General features: G+C 44.8%; 1 protein-coding gene and 1 pseudogene across 1 annotated transcript in view; one reads left to right on the forward strand and one right to left on the reverse strand.

Annotated features, from left to right (window-relative positions):
* On the reverse strand, positions 1-5,557 carry LOC125281902 (ATP synthase-coupling factor 6, mitochondrial-like; annotated as a pseudogene).
* Positions 2,643-26,834, forward strand: part of LOC125281909 (neuroblastoma breakpoint family member 4-like) — a 35,968-nt gene continuing 11,776 nt past the window's right edge. Inside the window, exons 1-13 of the mRNA XM_057309491.1 lie at positions 2,643-2,732; positions 4,732-4,808; positions 13,767-13,970; positions 15,891-15,987; positions 16,754-16,968; positions 17,999-18,050; positions 18,866-18,981; positions 21,053-21,104; positions 21,866-22,041; positions 23,154-23,205; positions 23,967-24,142; positions 25,255-25,306; positions 26,067-26,242. Coding sequence (XP_057165474.1) covers positions 13,793-13,970; positions 15,891-15,987; positions 16,754-16,968; positions 17,999-18,050; positions 18,866-18,981; positions 21,053-21,104; positions 21,866-22,041; positions 23,154-23,205; positions 23,967-24,142; positions 25,255-25,306; positions 26,067-26,242 — 1,342 coding nt within the window. The 5' untranslated portion in view covers positions 2,643-2,732; positions 4,732-4,808; positions 13,767-13,792. The remainder of the gene's footprint in view (positions 2,733-4,731; positions 4,809-13,766; positions 13,971-15,890; positions 15,988-16,753; positions 16,969-17,998; positions 18,051-18,865; positions 18,982-21,052; positions 21,105-21,865; positions 22,042-23,153; positions 23,206-23,966; positions 24,143-25,254; positions 25,307-26,066; positions 26,243-26,834) is intronic.

Raw genomic sequence — 26,834 nt, forward strand, 5'->3', positions numbered from 1 at the left:
TGAGAAATGTATGTTTATTCTGATCCAGTTGTACAACGAATCTAGGTCAAATTACCAAATAAATGTTACATTATTTCTTCAGGACTGGGGCTTTTCGATGACTTCAAATTTAGGATCTTCAGATTTGAAGTCCGGGCATGTATTCATGTCTGCTCCACCATACATTTGCTTAAGCTTGAAGGGCTCCCTCTCTAGGTCTTGCTGGAGCTCTGGGCCAGTATCAGCATGTCCTCCAGAAGCTTCGTTCTGTAGTCTCTAACCGTGTCCACAAAGAGTTTCTGTACAGGATCAAGCTCCTTATCAGATGCCACTGCTGGAACACCAGTGTTGCTCCTCAAATGCACTGAGCCTGTAGACCGAATGAGAGAAGAGAACCTGAAGAGCCTCTGAAAAATCAGGGAGATTGTCTTCCTTGCACTCAGTCCGCAGAGGCCAGAGCTTCCGCTGCTCCCACAATTCTGCTTCCGGCCCTGGCTCAGCCCTCACCCGCCTTCCCAGGATCTCAAGGTGTTACCGATTTTTTTTCTTTATAGAGATAAGCCTACATATTTCTAAAGATTAAAAACCCAGGAGAGTAGAGATAAGCATCTGAACTAGTTCTCTACTGATAGTATTAACAAATTAGAAAACTGGTGGTTTAAATCAACGAAGAGCATTTGTTACCTCACAGTCCTATGGCTCAGGAGTCTGGAATTACGAGGCTGGGTTCTCTGCTCACAGAATTGGTCAGTATGTCGTCCCCACACGAAGCCGTCTGATAGTGACCTTGTTGTGGTTCTCTCTCCCAGGAGGGGCTGCCCTCACCATCTCACTCCTCTGGGATCCTCTTCCCTGACCCTGATTTGTGTCTGTCATCATGCTTTCAGTTTACCCAGGTGGCTTAGGAGGAAGGTTAGAACTGTGGAGCCCAGAACTGATCTCTGCTGTCTCTTCTCCAGGGGCAGAATAAATGACAGAGGTCTTCATAAAGAAATGACTCCCATGAGGGCTGACATCCCCCAGCAATTGGAGCCGAGGAGGAAACGCCCTAAAAACCCAAATCATGGAAGCAGGACCCACATCAGGTAGGAGCCCTTCCCGGAAATGTCCCCTTTCTCCGTTGAAAGCCACCTTGGATGAGGGACGTGGTCTGCTCAAACCGGAGTCAGTCTTGTGAGCACTGGGGCGTCAGAATCTCCATCCTAGGCTCTTTGTTTGAAATAGGCTTTTTTTCATACATGAGAATCTCCTTGGAGTTTTTGTCTGAAATGCAGCTTCTTTGCCTTATTCCCAGGGGATTCTAACAAGCACCACAGTGACTCTGATGTAGGTGTCCTTTAGCTCTGCAGCAGGTGCCCAGGGACTGGAGCCCTGTCTGCTACATGATGTCCCAGTTCACATCTAACTTTCCAGTGGCTCATGCTGGCTTTCCTAATTTATAGTATACATTTTCTATCATACAGGAGATACATATGCTCAAAGAGACAATTAAATGATCCAGTAAAGCGTATGTGACCTGTGGTGAAGCTGGTATCGGACTCTTGGACAGCTTCTCTGAAGGCTGTGCTTTTATTGCTTCAGCACAGACCCGGGATAGGGTTGGAACGGAAATATAGTTCGGACTGGAGATCAGTAAAAGTTCGTCATTCCTGGTAACTGTTATTTATCCACTTGACAAGTATTTACTGAATATTTCACCTGGCAGGCTGTCATGGAGGCACTGGGGACATGGCTGAGCAAGGCAGACTGATGCCAGCTCTCAGGAAAATGAATGTTGGCACAGGAGTCAGATATCTGATCGATAATCACGTAAGTGCATTTTATTTGTGATCATGATGAGTGTTACGTGATACACTTGTGTTCTGTGATCCTGGTCTATTAGCCAGTGATTTAAAAGTGAATAAAAGGAAGAGAACTATATCGCTGTGAGAAAAGATTTGTCCCCAAATAGGCCTTCTGGTGTTTTTAACAGTGGAAATGCTTACATTTAATCCAAGGTCTCCTGAAAATTACTTATGCATTTTTAAGGGGAACTTTTAATTTCAGTGTCCCCTGAAATTCTGTTGTGGGTTTCTCGAGGGTGTGTTAGGTGCCTCAACAGGGAAGCTTGCAGCCAAGGCCAGTGTGGGGGTTCTGCTGCCATCAAGTGATGAAGGAGTTTGGGGCAATGTCTTAATCTCCCGGGGCCTCAGTTTCCTCATCTGTAAGATAAGGTTGTTATTCAAATTCTCCAAAGTCACCTCCTGCTCAGATTCTGTGAGTGCATGAGGGACTGAGATGCCTGTTAAGCAGCCCTGGGGACTGCAGCTGAGACCTGACTTGGTCTCTTCTCTGCGTGTCTCCTGCAGGAGCCTGAGCTGAGCCCACACTGAAAACAGAGAACGGAGGGAGCCGATGAAAGACAGAAAAGCAGCACGTTTGGAGGATGAGAATAACCCAACGATGTCCAAGGCAATGGTGGAGCAGGTGGTTGGCGCAGGCGGTAAGAAGAAGGACAAGTTGAGTTCAGAGAAATCAGGGGAGACCACGGAATGCATACAGCAGCTTCCAACTCTGCAAGGAAGGAGGACTAAGAGAGTAACGTAGGCCACAGTGAACCTGTGCACCTGCCGAAGAGCCCCACAGGATGGAGCGGGCTTGGTTTGAACTGCTGGGAAGCACCAATTCCAAGAGGAGGAGGATGTGACCATGAGGCTCTGCCCCAGAAGCCTAGCCTCGACCTTGGAGCTGCCCTCATGGTCGATGTCCTCCACGTAAGTGTGGGCTTAGAGGGATCAATGATGTTTGGATAAGGGTTGTAAATGTCCATTCTCACTGCAGATAGTTCTGCCCTAAGGTCAGGGAGGCCCAGGGTAGTGGACCATTGCATCTGAAGCCACATGATATTAATAATATTCTTAATAATGCTGCCTGGGGGTCATGAATGGAAAGGGTCAAGGATCTACTCAGAAAGTGAAGGTTTAGGGAATATAATATTTGAGTGGAGTCAAGTGTAGTGTAGTGGGAGAAAAGTTATTGCATTTAACAGCACCTGATGACTTCCGGGGAAACAAAGCTGACGCTAATCATGGCTCTAGATGCCAAATAACAAAGCAAACCACTTTCTTGCATTGGTCGTAGAGAAACAGGAAGCCCTTAAGGCACATAACATGCTGGAAAGTTGCTCTGCCAGGAGGGTCATGCAATAAAACAGATCACCTGGCCAGTGGCAGAAGAAAGGGCTGGGCTGAGTTTGTGACAGTATCCCCTAGGTGGTGGAGAAAAAGGGTTGGGGCTTTTGAAGTTACAGGTGAGCTGGCTCATAGTAACATTACACCGTCTTGAGAAAACATATCTAGCAAAATTTTGGATTCGATGGACACTAAAAATTTAGTCCATGATCTGCAATAATTCTTTTTTTTAATGCAATGATGATTTTAATTTTTGTACTTTGTTATTTGATTACTGTCGAAGTTGAATATTTTCTCTTAAGTTAATTATCTTAAATACTTTTTATGTGACAGTCTGTTTAAGATTTGAAGTACATAATTGACACAGTATACTTCGGTTCCTTAGGGCAATGAGAAAACCATAGTAGCCTTGTGTATTGGTTGGTTATTGATTTATAAAACTGTACTAGTTTTCAACATGAAATTATGGGGATATTGACTAGTCCAGAAGCCTTGTTAACCATATACTATAAAGGAAGTTGAAGAAAAACATGCTAAGGTGAAAATGCATACAATGTTCCCCCCAAATTAAAAATTCCCAAATACAAATATGCTTTAAATGCAAAGAGTCAAGGCCTACTGTTGGAAGCTGTTCATTAGTACTGAGGAAGGTCATCAATTCACTCTACTTCTTTGTATCTAGTTAATTTTCTCCTCTGGGAAACAAACTGAGGGCTTCAGAGGAGAGGGGGTGGGGGAATGGGATAGGCTGGTGATGGGTATGAAGGAGGGCACGTATTGCATAGTGCGCTGGGTGTTATACGCAAGTAATGAATCATGGAAGTTTACATCAAAAACTAGGGATGTACTGTATCGTGACTAACATAATATAATAAAAATATTATTTAAAAAAAAGAAAATATGGTAGGAATAGAGACTGGATTAGCTAGGTAAGGATAAGTACAAGTTACCTCTAGGTGTATCCAGAATTGTTGACGGTTCCCTCTGGGCATATTAGATGATGGTACAGAATGGTGAAACAAATTTCTAATTCTGCCTGTTACTTGGGCGTAGATTTCTGATGTTTTCCATAAGGACAGATTGATTTCAGGAGAGCCTCAATTGAGAATGTCTGGGGAAAGCACCTAAAACAATCAGATTAAAATAATATGTGAGTAAGTTGAAGTTGAGCACTGCAATCATTCTTTCACAGATTATCCACTGTTGGCTTGAGCCAAAAATGACTTTTCCATTCTTAGAAAACCAAAGGGCACCTGGGTGGCTCATTCAGTTAAGCGTCTGACTCTTGGTTTCAGCTCGGGTCATGATCTCATGGTAGTGAGGTCAAGACCCGAGTTGGGCTCCACGCTCAGCCCAGGGTCTGCCTCAGATTCTTGCTCCCTCTCGGAGTCTGCCCCTCTGTTCTCCCAGCTCGCACTACTCTTTCTCTCTAAAATAAATAGAATCTTTTAAAAATTAATGACGCTCAGAAATAATGAGATTTAAACACATCCTATGATGACTTTGATGAATAACAAGTCAAGCAGCTTTTTGTTTTGTTTTGTTTTGTTTTGTTTTGTTTTGTTTTGTTTTGTTTTAACAGAGAGCAGAACTGTAATTCAGGATGTCAGTGGAAGAGGCGAGTAACATTCTATCCTCTCAACATCCAAATGTAAACAGGTAAAAGAAGGAATGTATAGAATTATATGTCATGTACACAATGATTGGTTGGTTATAAACAAATTGAAATAAATCTGTGTTTATATTGACTCTTGAGCCCTGTCAAATAGGCAGAGCATTGGGAAACAAAAACTGGACCGAAAGTCATTTGCGTACTTAGACTTTGGAAAACCATTAGACAAACATGAATCAAACACATATAAAGCTGTTTGTGTGCCACATTTTAGGCCATCAAGGCTGAAATTTAGGAGAGACACCTAATACTGAATGGATGCTTTGGTTTTTTTGAGACATGTCACCTGAGCCACTGGGAATTTGAACTTGTGAGTCACAGAGGTGAGCAAGCTTTGCCTGATAGGATGTTAAGTTCAAAGCCTAAAGAGGTAACTTAAATATGCTACACACACCACTCACGACTTAAACCAAAGATCTTTCTCTCTTCCTTGGGGGAATGAAGCTGACGCAAAGGACTACAGCTTCTGTTGCAGAATCAGGACCTGACGCTTACAGACTCATGGGAGTGGACACCTACTTCAGATTTGAAGTAGGAGCCATTGTCTCCAACGGTAACTCAGTCACACAACTGAGTCACACACAGCCCTCAGCCTGCCACTATTAATTGTTTTAATGCTGTTGGTATCATTTTATAATAGATCACATCAGAAAGAAGACGAATCAGATTTGGGCACCATTCATGGTATTTGATGGATATATCATTGCATACCGTCCCAAGGCTTCTGGTAGTACATAGTGCTGGCAGTAGATTATTCAAGACTAAGTAAAATAATAAGAGAAAACATTGGCCCTTAAATTTTGCAACTGTGGTATCGCATCTAAACACAAGATAGATTAGCAGCCTTACCAACTGAGTGGTTACTCTTAAGGAAAGTTTATTAATGAACATACAAAGCATTTCACATGCATTGGTCCACAAGACTCTTTGTAGAGCTATTTACCTTTTCTTTGGGCTGCTGAGAAAACTCCAAGTGAATGGAATAAGATTCTTGTCACCTGGCAAATACCTAAATCTCCAAAGATATGGTCACTGGCAGATCTAGCTTGACTCTGAAAAGCATTTGTTTGTATCAAGATAAAACATCTACATATAGACTGGTGATGGGTAGTAAGGAGGGCATGTATTGCATGGTGCACTGGGTGTTATATGCAACTAATGAATCATCAAACTTTACATCGGAAACCGGGGATGTACTGTATGGTGACTACATAATATAATAAAAAAAACATTAAAAAAACATCTACATATAAAACTCAGGTGTGTTTTATGTGATTGCAATGCCTAACTGAAATATGAAAAGTGATACCATTGATAATAGCATGAAGCCTGAAATACTGAGGGATAGTCTGAGTGAAAATCACAAAATATTTCACAGAGAAATGAATGAAGCCATAGAAAATGAAGGGAAATTCTTATTCATGGGTCCCAAGCTTCAGTACTGTTCAAACATCAATTTCCCCCATCTGATATATAGACACTCAATTGAATCACTCTCAAAATCTCAGCCTTTATCCTTGGTAGAAAGTGACCAGTTGATTTTAAAATTCATAGAAAACTGTAAATGACCTAGTGTGGCCAAAACACGTGTGAAACAAAGAACCAAGTTTGAGGGCTAGCTGTACCTAATTTGAAGAACTATTCTGAAGTTATAGTAATCGAAACAGATTGGTATTGGCATATGACAGGTAAGCAGATCAATAAAATGGATTACGGATTCCAAAAAGAAACTAATACCTATACGGAGAAAAGGTTTTTGATAAACGTGAGAAGCAAAGCATTGTAAGAAGTATAATCTTTTGACTTAAAGCAGTAGCTTAAGTAATATCCTCTGCCTTCTTCACAGAGACTAGCACATGGAAGTGGTAGCTGGGCACCTGGGTGCCTTCCTTCTATGAAAACAGAAAAGTGTTTAATATACTTTATAGTCATTTTAATCAAAAGCAAATCATCTTAATAAAAACACATAACTGGCCTTAAAAATAAATTGTAACAAATTGTGAAAAGAAAAAAAAAGAAGAAGTATAATCTTTTGGAGGTCCTGGTGGCTCAGTTGGTGAAGTGTCCAACTCTTGATTTTGGCTCAGCTCATGATCTCAGGGTCCTGGGATCTAGCCCTGCATCAGGCTCCATGTTCAGCAGGGGGTCAGCTTGGGATTCTCTCTCTCTCTCCCTCTGCCCCTCCCTCCCCGAAATAAATAAACAAATCTTTTAAAAATGTATAATCTTGGGGCGCTTGGGTGGCTCAGTCATTAAGTGCCTGCCTTCGGCCCAGGGCGTGATCCCAGAGTCCTGGGATCGAGTCCCACATCAGGCTCCTCCGCTGGGAGCCCGCTTCTTCCTCTCCCACTCCCCCCACTTGTGTTCCCTCTCTCTGCTGGCTGCCTCTCTCTCTGTCAAATAAATAAATAAAATCTTTAAAAAAATGTATAATCTTTCACTAAGTGGTCAAGTGTAATATTTTCAGCACATGAATATGGATATGACCTATGTATATGCATGTGAAAATAAATACATAAATTGGAATCATAACTCACACCATGCAGAAATTAGCCTAAAATAGAGTATGGGCCTAAATAGAAACCTTAAAATGTTAAGACTTTTTGAAAAAAACGTAGTAGAAAAGTCTTTAGGAGCACCTGGGTGACACAGTTGGTGGCTCATCTGACTCATGATTTTGACTTAGGTCCTGAGCTCATGGGTGGTGGGATCAGGCCCAGAGTTGGCTATGCACTCAGTGGGGAGTCTGCTTCAATTTCTTTCCCTCTTTCCCTCCCCCTACTTGCTCTCTCTCTGTCACTTTCTCGCAAATTAAATAAATAAATCTATAATTTGAAAAAGAATTTGTTTATTTGAGAGAGACAGAACACAAGCAGAGGGGCAGGCAGATGGAGAGGGAGAAGCCGACTTTCTGCTGAGCAGGAAGCCTGACAGGGGGCTCAATCCCAGGACCCTGGGATCATGACCTCAGCTAAAGGCAGATGAGTAACCAACTGAGCCACCCAGGCACCCCAATAAATAAATCTTTAAAAAAGTGTTTAGAACCTAATGTTGGACAATGATTTCTTTCTGTTTTTTTTTTAACAATTTTATTTATTTATTTGACAGAGTGAGAAAGCACAAGCAGGGGAGCAGCAGAGGGAGAGGGAAGAGCAGGCCCTCCGCTGGGCAAAGAGCCCGATGTGGGGCTAGATCCCAGGACCCTGGCATCACAACACTTAACCGACTATGCCACCCAGGCGCCCCCGGACAATGGTTTCTTAGATATGACACCAAAATTGTGATTAATGAAAGAACAAATTTGGACTTCATCAAAATTGAAAACTTCTGCTCTTCAGAAGACATTGGTGAGAGAATGCAAAATCAGGGGAAAACATAGAAGGAGAATATATTTATAAATTACATATCTGGTGAAGATCTCCTAATAGAACCGTTGAAAGAACTCTCAAAAGTTAAGAAGAAGACAAACAATCCAATTGAAAAATGGGTAAAAGAAAAGTGCCTGGGTGGCTCAGTTGGTGAAGCAGCTGCCTTTGGCTCAGGTCATGATCTCAGGGTCCTGGGATCTAGCCCCTACCCCCTCTGTCAGTCTCCCCACTGAGCAGGGAATGTTCTTCTCCCTCCCCCTCTGCCCTCCCCACCCCACCTCCACACACCCCCCCCCCACTCTTGCTCTCTGTCTATTTCAAATAAATAAATAAAACCTTTAAAAAATAAAATAAAATGATAACATGGGTAAAAGATTTGTGAACAGCTCAGCAAAGCAAAGTATATATACGGAAGGCATATAAGGACATGCCAAGATCTACATCATTACTTTAGGAAAATGCAAATTGAAACCACTATCTGCCAATTAAAATGGCAAAAATGAAAAGAATCTCCATTCCAAGTATTGGCAAGGATGTGTAGGAGCTACAATTCTCGTACACTGCTGATGGGCATGTTAAATTCTACAACTACTCTAGAAAATAGTTTGGAAATTCTGTTTTGTTTTTAAAATTGATTGATTTGAGAGAGAGGGAGAGAAAGTGAGTGGGGGAGCAGTAGAGGGAGAAGGAGAGGGACAGAATATCAAGCAGACTCCCTGCTGAGCATGGAGACCTACTTGGGGCTGGATCTCACCACCAATGAGATCATGACCTGAGCCAGAATCCATGTCAGACACTTAACCGACATAAATATATCAAAGTGAAAGAACAGCGATTCAAAAATATACCCACATATGCACAGCTATTTGATTTTGTATACGTGTGTGTATATGTTAATATTCTTTACTGGGGAAGTGGAAGACTTTTCTGTTAAAGGTAATAGAGCAAAAGATGATTTGTTTTTTAAAAAGTAAATATTAACAAACACTTCCCACTACATATTGAAATTAATTGGAGATATGAAAGCAAGAATTCCAAAGCTTATAAAAGAAAAATAGGAAGTATTTTCACAATATTGGCATAGACAAATATTTCTAAAACAGGACACAATAGCACTCACCATAAAAAATTCAATTAAATTGTTGTTCATGAAAACTAAAAGCTTCTGTATACTGTAAGACATCCTTCAAAAATGAAAGGCCATCTATAGACCAGAAATGATTATTTTCAATACATATATCTGACAAAACACTCATCCAAAATATATCAAGAACTCTTATAAATCACAAAGAAAATGAGAAAAAAACCTAGTATATTAATGGGCAGAAATATTTTAAAAAGCCCATCCCAAAAGAAGACATCCAAATGATAATAAGCATATGAAAACACAATGGGGTATCTGCTAGATTGGTTGCCTTTTTTTTTTAAGTGGACCCCAACACAGGGCTCCAATTCACGACCCTGAGATCAAGACCTAAGCTGAGGTCAAGAGTTGGATGGTGTCCCCCAAAATGGTTTCTAATGCTGCCTCCTCTCTTCACTAGATATGTGGCCTTGGGAAGCTTTGTAATATTTCTCAGGTTTTTTTTTTTTCTCATCAGGAAAAGGATAACATCTGAGTAATAAGACGATTCATAGGATTCAGTATAATCACCTGGTAGGGTGCAAGAACTGTACTTTTGCTAAGAAGGTATTTGACCTTGAATGATCCTTTACACATTTTTAAAAGCACAGACAATTGGCGAAGAACAGACAAGTTGTTCTAAAATAAATATCCTTTCACCTTTACTTTTTTAAAAACATTTTTTATTATGTTGTGTTAGCCACCATACAGTACATCCTTAGTTTTTGATGTAGTGTTCCATGATTCATTGTTTTTGTGCGTGTGTGTTTTGTTTTTGTTTTGTTTTTTTTTTTTTTATATTTTATTTATTTATTTGACAGAGACAGAGACACCAAGAGAGGGAACACAGGCAGGGGAAGTGGGAGAGGAAGAAGCAGGCTCCCAGCAGAGGAGGAGCCTGATGTGGGGCTCAATCCCAGGACTCTGGGATCATGCCCTGAGCCAAAGGCAGATGCTTAACGACTGAGCCACCCAGGCGCCATCCCATGATTCATTGTTTGCGCATAACACCCCGTGCCCCATGCAATATGTGCCCTCCTTAATACCCGTCACCGGCCTATCCCAATCTCCCCACCCCCTCCCCTCTGAAGCCCTCAGTTTGTTTCCCAGAGTCCATAGTCTCTTGTGGTCCATTCCCCCTTCTGTTTACACCCCCTTCATTCTTCCCTTCCTTCTCCTACCAATCTCCCTGCTATTTCTTACCTTCCATAAATGAGTGAAACCATATGATAATTGTCTTTCTCTGCTTGGCTTATTTCACTTAGCATAATCTCCTCCAGTCCAGCCCATGGTACTGCAAAGGTTGGGTAATCTTCCTTTCTGATGGCTGAGTAAAATTCCATTGTATATATGGGCCACATCTTCTTTATCCATTTGTCTGTTGAAGGGCATCTTGGGTCCTTCCACAATTTAGCTATTGGGGACAATGCCGCTATGAACTTTGAGGTGCATATGGCCCTTCCCTTCACTACGTCCGTTTCTTTGGGGTAAATACACAGGAGTACAATTGCTGGGTCATAGGGTAGCTCTAGTTTTAACTTTTTGAGGGACCTCCACACTGTTTTCCAAAGTGGCTGTACCAACTTCCATTCCCACCAACACTGTAAGAGGGTTCCCCTTTCTGCACATCTTCTCCAACATCTGTTGTTTCTTGCCTTGTCCATTTTTGCCATTCTAACTGGCATAAGGTGGTATCTCAGTGTGGTTTTGATTTGAATTTCCCTGATGGTTGATGATTTTGAACATTTTTCCATGTGTCTGTTAACCATTTGTGTGTCTTCATTGGAAAAGTGTCTGTTCCTACCTTCTGCCCACTTTTTGATTTGATTATTTGTTTCTTGTGTATTGAGTTTAAGAAGTTCTTTATAGATCTTGGATACCAGTCTTTTATCTGTAGTGTCATTTGCAAATATCTTCTCCCATTCTGAGGGCTGCATCTTAGTTTTTTTCACCTTTTACCTTTTCTACAAAGAAATCATGTATATAATATGAAGATTGGAGGGGAACCCATTTGTATTGAACAACTTTCCCCAAACCCTGAGGCATGTCTACTTTCCACGAAGACCAGAGATGAAATTCTTGACTAGGTCCAACCCCTGCAGTCTTCTCGGTCTGGAGGGGACTGAGAAAGTCCACCCTAGCCCTAGAATGATCTGGACTACCGGACAAGTGTTCCTCAGAAAAATAATCAACTACTCACCACTATAGGCCCTGGCAATTTGTGAATCTATGCATGAGGTGTAGACCAACTCAACTATATAACCAGGACTCTCCCCTGAATCAAGGCCAGGATATCATTAGATACCATTTTCAAAATCTCTGTTATAGGCCACGGCATGCTCCATAGGAGGGAAAACAAGCACAAGAATATCAATTGAGATATCAATCAACAGACAATTAATCAAGAGACAAGAAACATTATTAACTAATGTCCACCACCCCCTAAAACCCAGGAAAGTTCTCATACAAAAGCAATGTTTTGAGGAATATGTAGTTATAAATCTTCATGATTTGGGGTTAGAAGCCAGTTTCTTAAATGGACAAGCAACCCAAGAATAAATAGATAACCCGGATTTCATCAAAATTAAAAGGTTTTTGTTTCAAAGGACACTATCAAGGAAGTGAAAAGCCAATCCACACAACGGGAGAAATATTTACAAATTGTATATCTGATGGAGGTTTGCTATCTAGAATACAAAAAACAATAACAAAAAAACCAAAAAACCCCAAAACCCAAAATAGCCTCTTACACTAAGCCATAAAAGGACAGCCAACTTAAGAATGGGAAAAAGAGGGGCGCCTGGGTGGCACAGCGGTTAAGCGTCTGCCTTCGGCTCAGGGCGTGATCCCGGAGTTCTGGGATCGAGCCCCACATCAGGCTCCTCCGCTATGAGCCTGCTTCTTCCTCTCCCACTCCCCCTGCTGTGTTCCCTCTCTCGCTGGCTGTCTCTGTCTCTGTCAAATAAATAAATAAAATCTTAAAAAAAAAAAAAAAGAATGGGAAAAAGAGTTTGAGTAGACTTTCTCTAAAGGATAATACCAATGCAACAATGAACACATGAAATGGTGCTCAGTATCATCAGTCATTAGGGAAACACAAATTTAAAGCACAGTGAGATATCACTTCACCCCACTAGTATGACTTGTAGAGAAATGGAATTCTTACACATTCTTAGTGGGAGTGTAAAATGGTGTCGTCGCTTTGCTGTGGAAAATAGTTTGGCAGTTTCTCAAAAAGTTAAACATAGGGTTACATATGACATAGCAATTCCACTCCTAGGTATATAGCTAAGAAAATTGAAAATACATGTCCACAGAAGGGGAAGAGTAGCCTACATAACACAGAGATGCAGGAAGAAGAACACTGAGAGAGCTGGGACAGGAAACAGTTTCCAAACTTCATTGCATAGATTAACTCTGGTTTTTCTCTTATGTTCTTGGTTTTTTGTCATTTGTTTGTTTGTTTTGCTTTAAAGAAAACTTTATTTACTACATACATCCTAAAAATGTGATGTAAATAGAGGAAGATCCAAATAAATTTAAAAGCTTTTCAAATACAAAGCAACTAAAGATAACTAAAGCGCTAGCATGTTTCTCGTGTTTTTAATGGCTAGAGAAAAAAAAAAAACTAGAGAAGACACAGAGAAGAACATCGTGATAGTCTGCGACTTTGAATCTTTCCCTTAAGATCTGTTTTACCTTAAAGACAAGTGGGATGAGTTCATGACAGCCCTTAAGAATACCTGTTGGGAGAGGTGCAGTTAGTTGAGCATCTGACTCTTGGTTTAGGCTAAGGTGATGATCTCATGGGTTGTGAGACTGAGCCCCTTGTCTCACTCTCTCCCTTTACCCATGCCCCATTCTCTCTCTCAAATAAATAAATCTTTAAGAAAAAAAAAAGGGAAACTTCATGGGAAGCTATTTGTGCCTTGGTGATTTTATACACACATAAGAATGAAGAATGAGAACTATGCTGACATCATTTTTTAGAAAGAGATGGGAACTGTGGTCTCAGCACAAGGGTGGACAACTATTGAGAGTGGCCACTGAGGGTGGGTCCCCATCAGTGATGACCTTCAGGGGAGACCAGGCAGCCTGGTGTATCAGCACAGCCTCGGCAACTGGAAGGCAGTGGCTCCCCGGGTTCCATTGAAAGACCCAATGTTCCAAATCTGTTATTACAAGTGCAGACCGTTACCTGGCATTCTGGGTGCTCCCTCTGTCATTCCGGTTGGAGTCTGAGCTGGGGCAGGGCCTTTAGTTATCAGCTCTGGCATCTTGAACCTTGTTTTTGTGGTTACTGAGTCTCAAGTGCTGTGGGGTGTTGTTCAAATTGTTCCCAACAGTAAGTAGAGAATTCCTGTATCCTCAACCCTCAGTCCTGATTTAAACCTACTTGATTTCACTGGGTTTTAACCCATCCTGTGTTTGGGTTTCTTCTGCTCATTCCCCAGCTCTACCTCTTCTGCCACACGTCACCATGGCAGCACCTCTTGGCCCTCTTTCCGATCCTGGGGCAGAAAAGAGCCTCCTGAAAATCAACCAGGACCTTCAGTCCCAGCTGGAGAAAAGCAAGCAGGACTTCCGAGACCTCAAGGAGAAATTCCTTATATCCGAAGCTACTGCCTACTCCCTGGCCAACCAGCTGCAGAAATACAGTAAGTCCTACAAGGTCATGCTCACCAAAGCGATGGCTGTCTGTATTCCTTCTGAGAAACTAAAACCCTCTGCAGATGTTGTCCTTTCTATTTCCACTGTCACGATAAATTTCATTCTGACCACAATCCAGGAATGGTAGAGGTGGGTATTTTACCCTCAGTTTGCTGAGGATGGGAAAACTGAAGACAAATAGGTTAGCAACCTCCACAGGCTAGCTGTGACAAGTAGGGTGGGGTTAGAGTTCACATCCCAGTTATTGATTCCTGGTGCAGACACAGAAATGCCTGGTCTTCTCAGGATTGTCTCTGTGCAGTATCAGATCCTGCATCACAGTGACTCCAGAGCTCCATCAGGTCAGGTTCCTCTGATGTCCCACTGGCAAAGCACCGAGCTAGTGACACTGGGGAAACATGCTGATGGTACACATGGGGGGAGGGTAGCAGGTGACATGACCTGCTTTCAAGGAGATAGAGGTGGGTTCTGCTTTCTCTGAAACTGTGGTATCCATGAGTGACGCCATCCACACACAGTGACTCCCCTGGTGAGAGGGAACCCATGCAGGCTCTGCTTCCTGGCTCCACAGAGGCCATTTGATACCCTGTGATAAGGCTGAGCGTGTTTCCGGGAACATCAGACAACCTCTGCTACCTCCTCTGTATCTCCCTGAGCTGGGGAACCTTCAATGATGTAGGGAGCCCAACAGTTTGAGGCCTGGGCCATGAGACATGTGGCCAAGAGAGAATGAGGGTGAGTGGGGGAGACCACGGCCCCAGGAACCACCCAAGCCAGTGCGTGGGGTAGGCTCTCCCCCACAGTAAGCCTGAAATAAGGAGCTCGGTGGCCTTATTTTTAAGAGGGGGCTGCGGTGCCCGAGGAATCATGAGAATGGGGCACGTGCACAGCCGAGCGATAGGAAGGAATCCTGACAACTCTGAGCCCGAAGTTTTCTCATTTTCTCACAATCTGCTTTCAATATAACAAGGGGAGGTATAATTAAAAACGATTCATGCAGACAAAAGTAAAAATTGAAGCCTGTTATTTAGGAAAGTGAAGAGGTGATGAGCTTTCAGGGAAGGACAAACAAAGTTTTATTTACAACATTCCCAATAATCATCCCATTAACTGGGAAAGCAGTTGTGAAGATGATGAAAACAGGTATCACCCGAGGGCTTGCGGTGGAGGTAACACAGCACAGGGGTGAAGAGCATGGGCTCTGGGCCAGGCTTCCTGGACTCAAATCCAACTGCCTATCTTCCTGTGCCTCAGATTCCTCGTCTGTTAAACTACTACTCTCGCGGGTCCTAGTTCTCTGAGTCGAAATGAATACTGAGTAGTTCCTTGTAAAGCTCTAACAGCAGAGCCTGGCACCGTGTAAACTCTGTTCATAATTCTACTGCTTCTAATAACACACACTTTATTAGGATTTGGCCATATTCCTTTCAGGTCCTTCTGCTTTTATGCATTCTAGTTCACACGAGTGTATTGGGTGAATTTTTACCTTTGAGATACTTGTTCAGTATAGAAATCCTAGTTCAGGGGACCCATCGGTCCTGGAGTCCTGGGGGCCTTACGTCATGTCCCTGCTTAGTGTTTTACTTAAGAGGCCACAAGACTTGCTAGAGTGGCCATGGTCAGGGTTGGTGTCAGGGGATACAAATCCTGACTCTGCCGAATACCTGCTACTCACCACGTCTACTTCCCCTCTGAGCTTTGGGGCTGTTCTTTCCTGGGCTCTGAAACAGGGAGGAATCGAATGTCCTGTAGTTAGGAGGCTGAGGAATGAGAAGTGGAGCTCCCTGCGCAGAGCCTGGTTGCCAGGGTTCCATTTGCGCTGGAATGGACCCCATCTCCTCCCTTGAAGACAGCGAGCACCACAGCATATCCAGCTTTCCACTGAGACAGGCATCTCTGTTTCTCAGAGTGCGAAGAGTCCAGCGACATCATCGAATCCGTGCTGGGGGAGAAGGGGCAGCTGGAGAAGAGGGAGCGGGCAGACACGTTGGCTGAGAAGCTCAGGTAAGCAGGGCTCTGTGTGGGAGGCCGGAGGGAAGCTGTGGGCATCTCTGACCTGGGGCAGCAACAAGTCTGGGCCAGAAGGGCAGAAACCCTCACGGCAGGCACGTTCCACAACTATGTCTAAAACAACTAAGACAACAGTGATTGGTAAATGATGGACTCCAGTGACTCAGAGCCTCATTCTCTCTTGTAAAAAAATATCAAGGTCGCCAAATTCAAGGGAACAGTTCGTGGCATTTAGCACATTCACAGTGTTGTGAGATCACTACCTCATTTCCCTTTCACACAGTCACGACCTGGCTGACTACAGCTTGTCATCCGTTCCTTCAGCAAATGCTGTCCTCTTGACCCTGCCATTCTCCTAAGCTCAGGACTTAACACCAGCCCTACGGTCCACACTTCTGTGTCTGCCAGTGTGTCCATTCGCTGCACGATGCACTATATGGAGTTTTCCAGGGAAATGGGTGTGCCCAGAGTGAGCAGCTGAGGGACATGTCTCTGACATGTTCTAAGGAGGATCCCTGGGTCTGTTTCCAGAAGAAAAAGATGCAAGGGATGTCAAGGGGACTCACAGGAACACTCTCTGATACAGAGGAGGCCTTGTTTTACTTTCTTCTTTCTCTGCCACAGGCAGGTAACCACACATGTGCACAAATTTGTTTCGGCGGCTTCTTGTGGGAAATTCTCCCAGAAATCTCCCCAAAAGCTCTTATAATCTATTGATCCACTCTCTGCATTGTTAAGTTTTCTCTCTGTCCCACCATAGACAGTGCCATCTGCTGATCAAAGACCAGACTGAAGAGCTGACCCGTTTATATGATAAGTTACGCGAAGGGAGAGATGTTTGCCAACTCCTTGATAAACACCTCGAGGACCTCCTCTCCCATGATGACCCTGAGCATTGCCAAGGACAGGGCTTCCAAGAGCAACTGGCTGAGGGACGCAGGCTGGCCAAGTGCCTAGCCCGAAAGCTCAGCTCAGGTAAGGCAGCAACAAGCCCTGATTGCACTGAGCTGCTGCAAGGCCCTGGGCTCACAAGAGTCTTCCCACCTGCCCTCACACTGTTTGTAGCAGCTCTCCTGTGTTCCCCATTGTGCGCAAGGCCATGAGAGGACCAGGACTAGAAGGTGGTAACAGAGAGGAGAAATGCACAGGCTGGAGGTCATAGTGCTCCACATGTCTGCTTCCTCCCTGAGGGAACGCAGCCCTTGGGGCAGGAGGCAGCATCCACCAGTGTTAGATCCCGGAAAGGAGACTGTGACAGGAGGCAGCTAGTTAGTGTGCTAGGATCCCCGCCTAAGTGGGAGGTTCCCGGACTCAGCCCCGTCCGTATGAAATGTGGGTGAGAGAGTGAAGTTTACTTCGTCCATATCTGTCTCCTCATCTGTAATGTATATCAAATAACCTGTTGTCACTGTAGTGAGCAGATACGGAAAATTCATGAATGCACTTTAGACAAAGTAGAGCCCCTGACCGTGTGGAGTTGGATGAGGAACTTGATGCAGTAGGACTTGGAGGTGGGAACGCTGTTTAGACAGGAACACGTTTCATAGATGACCCCTTGGTAACATTGGAGCCCACGCGGGGGCCCATGAAGTCCCCAGTGGTTCGATGTGGGACAGGGTGGTTGTCCTGTCCTCAGGACAAGGAGGAGGCTCTATGTGAGAGCTGTGATCGCACAGAGAGTCTGTTCTTGTGGTGCGACTCGTGGCACGCTGCTAGACACAGTTTGCAGAAGTCAAGATTGAAACTGGACAAGCATCTCCTGATATGGACAACAAGAGACAGTAGAAGCTGTTGCCCAGGGTCAGTGATGCTGATCCTCAGAATCAGAGACACACTGCCTGATGCATCAGAAAGCCATGCCACAGCAATTCTTAAAGACAGTGCCCTAAATGCAGTGGATGCCTAGTCATGCAAGGACACTTATGTCTCTCGGGCCATAGAGGCCACTGTGTTCATAGTGGTGATGTGGGAACAGCTGACGGGACATTTCTGAATTTATTTGCAGAAAATTATGATGAGGAGGAGGATGAACATGAAGAAGAAACACGGACCCCCAGGTGACAATGAATGTTCAGGAACCGGTAATGTGTGGGTAAAAATGGACAGGGTCTCAGAAAGAAAAGGAAGTGAGGTCAAGAGAGTCACAGATGTCAGATGCAAGGATTAGCAAAACTGTAGGTGGTCAGCAAAGGACGGCCCTGTTGCCTGTTGTCTCTGTGGTGCTGTAAACCAAGATGTATTCACCAGCCTCGGGACTCCCCGTATGGACACAATACCCATTCTTTCCTGTGACTGGACACCAGGAGATGCGTATCTACTTCCTACACAGTTCTGTAAGGGCCTTGGTAGGAAGGTGACCAGCAAAGGAATTGGTACACAGACACTAGCAAAATTAACCAGCAAGAGAAGTAACTTACCAAAACCAAACACATGGGGTGTCATGTGACACTATTAATACAAAGGTGCCTAGCAGCCACACATTTCTGCAGTCTGCAGTGACTCCAGAGCTGTAACCACTTGGTCAATCTATGTTAAAGTCAACACGACTCAGGCACGTGGTGGCTGCCCCGGGCCTGCTCTCCATCTGTGCTTCATGCCGTGACTGTACCATACTGGGGTGGTAGAGTCTCATTCCTCGTCAGCCCTGCTGTGGGCAGTACTCTGCGTATCTGCTGCTGCTACTCTCCCCCCATCCCCCATCTTGGCAGCCACACTTTGCCTCTTGTAGGATGGATAGCTTTTTCCCTCTCCAGGCGATGGCCCTTTGCTTCTAGTGACCATTCCCTATAACTCCCATCAAAACCAGCTAGGAAGCCATGATGTCTGATCCCCCCGGTTTGATCTGTTGTCATTCCTGTCTCACCCGGCACAGCGTGGAGCAGGAAGAAGTCGAAAAGAAGGAAGTCCTACAGGACAGAGTGGATGATTGTGATTTGACCCCTTCGGTTCTGGAAGAAGGGTGTGACAGCGACCAGTCTTACAGTGATGGTGAGTTCCCATTTGAAGAACAGGAAATCGGCTCTGCTCTGGATGTAGCCAGAGAATGGTCCCATACCAAAGGGGATGAAACTCCATGTGGTTCCCAAGGTAGTGTCCCTATTCCTTGTTCCTCACACCCTGTGTAGACTCAGAGTCTTAATCCCCATAAGTAGATCCTATCCTTACAAACTGTTGTGATCCAGGCTGTAGGACTGAGTTTGATATAAGACATTCCATGAGTCAGTGAGCTTTGCTCAACTCCTGTCTAAGTCACAGCACTTTTATGTCTGGGCCACTGCCAATCACTGCTCTCAAGGTGGCCCTGCCAGACTCATATACCTCTCCAGCCCAGGAACAGGAGGTCACTTCAAGACCTCCTAATTTTCACTGTATCTCTCTCTTTTTTTTATATAATAATATTTTTGATTATATTATGTTAGCCACCATACAGTACATCTATGGTTTTTGATGAAAGGTTCGATGATTCATTAGTTGCATATAAAGCCCAGTGCCCTCCTTACTACCCATCCCCAGCTTATCCCATTCCCCCACCCTCCTCCCCTCTGAGGCCCTCAGTTTGTTTCTCAGAGTCCATAGTCTCTTGCTTCATTCCCCCTTCTGATTACCCCCCCTTACTTTATCCCTTTCTTCTCCTACCGATCTTCCTAGTTCTTATGTTCCATAGATGAGAGAAAGCATATGATAATTGTCTTTCTCTGCTTGACTTATTTCACTTAGCATTATCTCCTCCAGTGCCGTCCATATTGCAGCAAATGTTGAGACATCGTTCTTTTTGATAGCTGAGTAATATTCCATTGTATATATGGACCACTTCTTTTTAATCCAGTCATCTGTTGAAGGGCATCTTGGCTTCATCCATGATTTAGCTACTGTGGACAATGCTGCTATGAACATTGGGGTGCATATGGCCCTTCTCTTCACTACGTCTGTATCTTTGGGGTAAATACCCAGTAGGGCAATTGCTGGATCACAGTGTAGCTCCATTTTTAACATTTTAAGGGACCTCCACACTGTTTTCCAGAGTGGCAGTACCAACTTGCATTCTCACCAACAATGTAGGAGGAATCCCCTTTCTCCCCATCCTCTCCAACAAATGTTGTTTCTTGCCTTGTCAATTTTTGCCATTCTAACTGGCGTAAGGTGGTATCTCAGTGTGGTTTTGATTTCAATTTCCTTGATGGCTAATGATTTTGAACATTTTTTCGTGTGTCTGTTAGCCATTTGTATGTCTTCAAAGGAAAAGTGTCTATTCATGTCTTCTGCCCTTTTATGATTTGTTTATTTGTTTCTTGTGTATTGAGTTTGAGACGTTCTTTGTAGATCTTGGATACCAGTCTTTTATCTGTAGTGTCATTTGCAAATATATTCTCCAATTCCAGGGCTGCCTCTTAGTTTTTTTGACTGTTTCCTTTGCTATGCAGAAGCTTTTTATCTTGATGAAGTCCCAGAAGTTCATTTAATCTTTTGTTTATCTTGCCTTTGGAGATGTGTCATGAAACAAGTTGCCGTGGCCGATGTCGTAGAGGTTGCAGCAACCCTCTCGGAAGCAGCCGGGTTCTTCCCCAGGATCTCGGAGTGGGGGGGAAGAATCAACTTATTGTTGGCATAGACTCAAGACAGGATGCTGTGATGATGGCCTGTTTTATCAGGGACATTTATTTTTTTTAGATTTTATTTATTTATTTGAAAGAGATAGAGACAGCCAGCAAGAGAGGGAACACAAGCAGAGGGAGTGGGAGAGGAAAAAGCAGGCTGATAGTGGAGGAGCCTGATGTGGGGCTCGATCCCATAACGCCAGGATCACCCCCTGAGCCGAAGGAAGACAGTAAATCGCTGTGCCACCCAGGCGCCCCCTATCAGGGACATTTAATTAATGGTTTAAGAGAGCAATGCCAGTGATTGCTTCCAGCGCCCTCCTAAGCCCTCCTGGATGAGTTCTCTCATGGTTGCCTGTTTTCACTCTGCTTCTGTTGCTCTCCTGTGCTACATGGGACCTAAGAGTGGGCATTCGTGAAGGGGAGTCTGTGTCATGTAACTCTTTCTCTTCCTTTATTTGCAGAAAACCAAATTGATCAGGAGGGACCGAAAGGACAAGAGTCAGTTGCCCCCAGGTAATTCTGAATTCTTGGGGGCTGTGAATTCAGAAGTGGCACCCAGGGAAAAGCAGAAAGTGCTAAAGAGAACTATATTATCTATTCGGTCCATGACAAGTTATCCTTTTTCACAATGCTTTCCGTTTTTTTGTGGTACTTGGATTGCTTCCCATTTCTTAGTTACCTCTCTCGTTGAGTAACCCACAGTCAGCCGACCCAGGTAAACTAATATGTCCCAGGGATCGCTGTGCTCGCTCATTCTCTCCTCTGTGCTTTTTTTGAGAGATGCATGTCTTCTTTCTGCCTGTTAGATTTATCACATTGACATGTGTTCCTAGCAAGAACATATCAGAGCAAGAAGACAAACATATACTATCGCGCCAGATATTGAGAGAAAGAGGCCTTTCTGGATGAGATAGCTGGGACAGTCGCTTGGCCACTCCATGCAGAACTGGATGCCATTTGACAGGAAGGGGGAAAGCCACCATTCTGAGACTCTGTATGTAGTGAGTCATGACTGGATGGCACAGAGATAATTGAGGCTCCTTCCTCACAAGCTTGCTGTTTGGCCTGTGCGCTGAGCACTTACTGTCCTTTCTAACTGCTGCTCCTGTGACAAACAGAGCTTGTCGCACTCAAACAAGAAGAGTTGTTTCTCTCTTGTATGGGTCAGCCTCTCTGCTTTCTTGACCATTCCTTTGTCCCTTCCATCAAAGCCAGACAGGACATAGGATTTCAGATCTCTCTCAGGTTAATCTTCGGTTGTCCCCACCCTGCAGGCTCAGCGGACAGCTGCTAGAGGCGGTAGAGCAGGTCGGCTCCCGGGACTCTCCGGATAATCACAACGTGACACATTCAGTTCTTCCCGAGCTGTCTGACTCCTACCGGCCTTACAGAAGCGCCGCCATCTTCTCACCTGAGGACCTGGAAGTCTGTTCCTCTCTAGAAGTGGCCAGTGAGTACTCCATTGTCAAGGTGATAAAACTCCAACTGGACACCCACATAGATCTCCTGTTCTTTGTACCCCAGACCTCTGCTGTGCCGAGAGAGGTCATCCCTGTGGGGAGACCTCGTAGAGACATAGTGATCTGAACTGGGCTCTAGGATTGAGTTTTAAGCACAGATGTCAGGTGTGTCAGGGAGCTTTGCTCTCTTCCTAGTCCCAGGGCATGCCCATGTCATCTTGGCTTCTCTGTCAGGTCATTGAGCCACACTCAACTCACCTGAGCAAGATGAGCGCAGAAGGTGTCTGTCAGACCTAATTTGGATGAAACCTTTCTTCTCACCTTCAATAAGCTCTACGTTTCACCTCTGAGCCAGGTCCTTTACGAATCTGTGCCTGCCACTGTCAGTTGGCATTCTTGTCCAGGGGTAACTGGTTTTGCTATTCTAAACCCCACTTGTCTCTCTCCTTTGATGCCTGACAGCCTTGGCAGGCTTTCCTATATCTTTGGAGGTGTCACTCCCCTGGTGCGTTCCCTTCCTTTAGTCTGTCTCTTTGTTTATCTTCCCTCCTCTCAAGTTAGCTGAGAACCAGAACCGGACCAATGCTATCGGACAGTGTATGTTTCCCTTGAGCCGTGCACGATCCTGAAACAGACGTACCCCATGAAAGGCCCCAGTATCTATGCAGCCTTGAAGATTGTTCTGCTTTGATGGTGTATAGATTCCATTCATGGGTTTAATCTCAATGGCTTCTTCCTCTCAACCATTCACCAACAGCATTTCAGATGGAAGAAAGCCTGAATATTGCAGCAACCGTCTAGGAAGCAACCGGGTTCTTCCCCGGGATCTCGGGGGGAAAAGAATCAACGTGTTGTTTGCCTACACTCAAGACAGGATGCTCTGATGATGGCCTGTCATACCAGGGTCACTTGTTTAATGGCTTAAGAGCGCAATGCCAGTGATTGCTTGCAGGGCCCTCCTAAGCCGTCCTGGATGAGTTCTCTCACGGTTGCCTGTTTTCAATCTGCTTCTGTTGCTCTCCTGTGCTACATGGTACCTAAGAGTGGGCATTTGTGAAGGAGAGTCTGTGTCATGTAACTCTTTCTCTTCCTTTATTTGCAGAAAACCAAATTGATCAGGAGGGACCGAAAGGACAAGAGTCAGTTGCCCCCAGGTAATTCTGAGTTCTTGGGGGCTGTGAATTCAGAAGTGGCACCCAGGGAAAAGCAGAAAGTGCTGAAGAGAACTATATTATCTATTCGGTCCATGACAAGTTATCCTTTTTCACAATGCTTTCCGTTTTTTTTGTGGTACTTGGATTGCTTCCCATTTCTTAGTTACCTCTCTCGTTGAGTAACCCACAGTCAGCCGACCCAGGTAAACTAATATGTCCCAGGGATCGCTGTGCTCGCTCATTCTCTCCTCTGTGCTTTTTTGAGAGATGCATGTCTTCTTTCTGCCTGTTAGATTTATCACGTTGACATGTGTTCCTAGCAAGAACATATCACAGCAAGAAGACAAACATATACTATCGTGCCAGATATGGAGAGAAAGAGGCCTTTCTGGATGAGATAGCTGGGACAGTCGCTTGGCCTCTCCATGCAGAACTGGATGCCATTTGACAGGAAGGGGGAAAGCCACCATTCTGAGACTCTGTATGTAGTGAGTCATGACTGGATGGCACAGAGATAATTGAGGCTCCTTCCTCACAAGCTTGCTGTTTGGCCTGTGCGCTGAGCACTTACTGTCCTTTCTATCTGCTGCTCCTGTGACAAACAGAGCTTGTCGCACTCAAACAAGAAGAGTTGTTTCTCTCTTGTATGGGTCAGCCTCTCTGCTTTCTTGACCATTCCTTTGTCCCTTCCATCAAAGCCAGACAGGACATAGGATTTCAGATCCCTCTCAGGTTAATCTTCGGTTGTCCCCACCCTGCAGGCTCAGTGGACAGCTGCTAGAGGTGGTAGAGCACGTCAGCTCCCGGGACTCTCCGGATAATCACAACGTGACATATTCAGTTCTTCCCGAGCTGTCTGACTCCTACCGGCCTTACAGGAGCGCCGCCATCTTCTCACCTGAGGACCTGGAAGTCTGTTCCTCTCTAGAAGTGGCCAGTGAGTACTCCATTGTCAAGGTGATAAAGCTCCAACTGGACACCCACATAGATCTCCTGTTCTTTGTACCCCAGACCTCTGCTGTGCCGTGAGAGGTCATCCCTGTGGGGAGGCCTTGTAGAGACATATTGATCTGAACTGGGCTCTAGGATTGAGTTTTAAGCACAGATGTCAGGTGTGTCAGGGAGCTTTGCTCTCTTCCTAGTCCCAGGGCATGCCCATGTCATCTTGGCTTCTCTGTCAGGTCATTGGGCCACACTCAACTCACCTGAGCAAGATGAGCGCAGAAGGTGTCTGTCAGACCTAATTTGGATGAAACCTTTCTTCTCACCTTCAATAAGCTCTACGTTTCACCTCTGAGCCAGGTCCTTTACGAATCTGTGCCCGCCACTGTCAGTTGGCATTCTTGTCCAGGGGTAACTGGTTTTGCTATTCTAAACCCCACTTGTCTCTCTCCTTTGATGCCTGACAGCCTTGGCGGGCTTTCCTATATCTTTGGAGGTGTCACTCCCCTGGTGCGTTCCCTTCCTTTAGTCTGTCTCTTTGTTTATCTTCCCTCCTCTCAAGTTAGCTGAGAACCAGAACTGGACCAATGCTATCGGACAGTGTATGTTTCCCTTGAGCCGCGCACTATCCTGAAACAGACGTACCCCATGAAAGGCCCCAGTATCTATGCAGCCTTGAAGATTGTTCTGCTTTGATGGTGTATAGATTCCATTCATGGGTTTAATCTCAATGGCTTCTTCCTCTCAACCATTCACCAACAGCATTTCAGATGGAAGAAAGCCTGAATATTGCAGCAACCGTCTAGGAAGCAACCGGGTTCTTCCCCGGGATCTCGGGGGGAAAAGAATCAACGTGTTGTTTGCCTACACTCAAGACAGGATGCTCTGATGATGGCCTGTCATACCAGGGTCACTTGTTTAATGGCTTAAGAGAGCAATGCCAGTGATTGCTTGCAGGGCCCTCCTAAGCCCTCCTGGATGAGTTCTCTCACGGTTGCCTGTTTTCAATCTGCTTCTGTTGCTCTCCTGTGCTACATGGGACCTAAGAGTGGGCATTTGTGAAGGAGAGTCTGTGTCATGTAACTCTTTCTCTTCCTTTATTTGCAGAAAACCAAATTGATCAGGAGGGACCGAAAGGACAAGAGTCAGTTGCCCCCAGGTAATTCTGAGTTCTTGGGGGCTGTGAATTCAGAAGTGGCACCCAGCGAAAAGCAGAAAGTGCTGAAGAGAACTATATTATCTATTCGGTCCATGACAAGTTATCCTTTTTCACAATGCTTTCCGTTTTTTTGTGGTACTTGGATTGCTTCCCATTTCTTAGTTACCTCTCTCGTTGAGTAACCCACAGTCAGCCGACCCAGGTAAACTAATATGTCCCAGGGATCGCTGTGCTCGCTCATTCTCTCCTCTGTGCTTTTTTGAGAGATGCATGTCTTCTTTCTGCCTGTTAGATTTATCACGTTGACATGTGTTCCTAGCAAGAACATATCACAGCAAGAAGACAAACATATACTATCGTGCCAGATATGGAGAGAAAGAGGCCTTTCTGGATGAGATAGCTGGGACAGTCGCTTGGCCACTCCATGCAGAACTGGATGCCATTTGACAGGAAGGGGGAAAGCCACCATTCTGAGACTCTGTATGTAGTGAGTCATGACTGGATGGCACAGAGATAATTGAGGCTCCTTCCTCACAAGCTTGCTGTTTGGCCTGTGCGCTGAGCACTTACTGTCCTTTCTATCTGCTGCTCCTGTGACAAACAGAGCTTGTCGCACTCAAACAAGAAGAGTTGTTTCTCTCTTGTATGGGTCAGCCTCTCTGCTTTCTTGACCATTCCTTTGTCCCTTCCATCAAAGCCAGACAGGACATAGGATTTCAGATCCCTCTCAGGTTAATCTTCGGTTGTCCCCACCCTGCAGGCTCAGCGGACAGCTGCTAGAGGTGGTAGAGCACGTCGGCTCCCGGGACTCTCCGGATAATCACAACGTGACATATTCAGTTCTTCCCGAGCTGTCTGACTCCTACCGGCCTTACAGGAGCGCCGCCATCTTCTCACCTGAGGACCTGGAAGTCTGTTCCTCTCTAGAAGTGGCCAGTGAGTACTCCATTGTCAAGGTGATAAAGCTCCAACTGGACACCCACATAGATCTCCTGTTCTTTGTACCCCAGACCTCTGCTGTGCCGAGAGAGGTCATCCCTGTGGGGAGGCCCTGTAGAGACATATTGATCTGAACTGGGCTCTAGGATTGAGTTTTCAGCGCAAATGTCAGGTGTGTCAGGGAGCTTTGCTCTCTTCCTAGTCCAGGGCATGCCCATGTCATCTTGGCTTCTCTGTCAGGTCATTGGGCCACACTCAACTCACCTGAGCAAGATGAGCGCAGAAGGTGTCTGTCAGACCTAATTTGGATGAAACCTCTCTTCTCACCTCCAATTAGCTCTACGTTTCATCTCTTAGCCACGTCCTTTACGAATATATGCCTGACACTGTCACTTGACTTTCTTGTCCTGGGTTAACTGGTTTTGCTCTTCCAAGCCCCGCTCTGTCTTTCCTTTGGGTTGACTTGTCTTCCTAAACAGTTGTTTGAAAACCCACCCTCAGTCCCTCCACTGATAGCTTGTTTTTATGTTTCCCAATGCAGAGCTGTGCTGTGCTTTTCCCCACCACATGAATTGAGACAATGTTCTGT

Source organism: Ursus arctos, unplaced genomic scaffold (genome assembly GCF_023065955.2).
Source record: "Ursus arctos isolate Adak ecotype North America unplaced genomic scaffold, UrsArc2.0 scaffold_85, whole genome shotgun sequence".
Taxonomy (NCBI): domain Eukaryota; kingdom Metazoa; phylum Chordata; class Mammalia; order Carnivora; family Ursidae; genus Ursus; species Ursus arctos.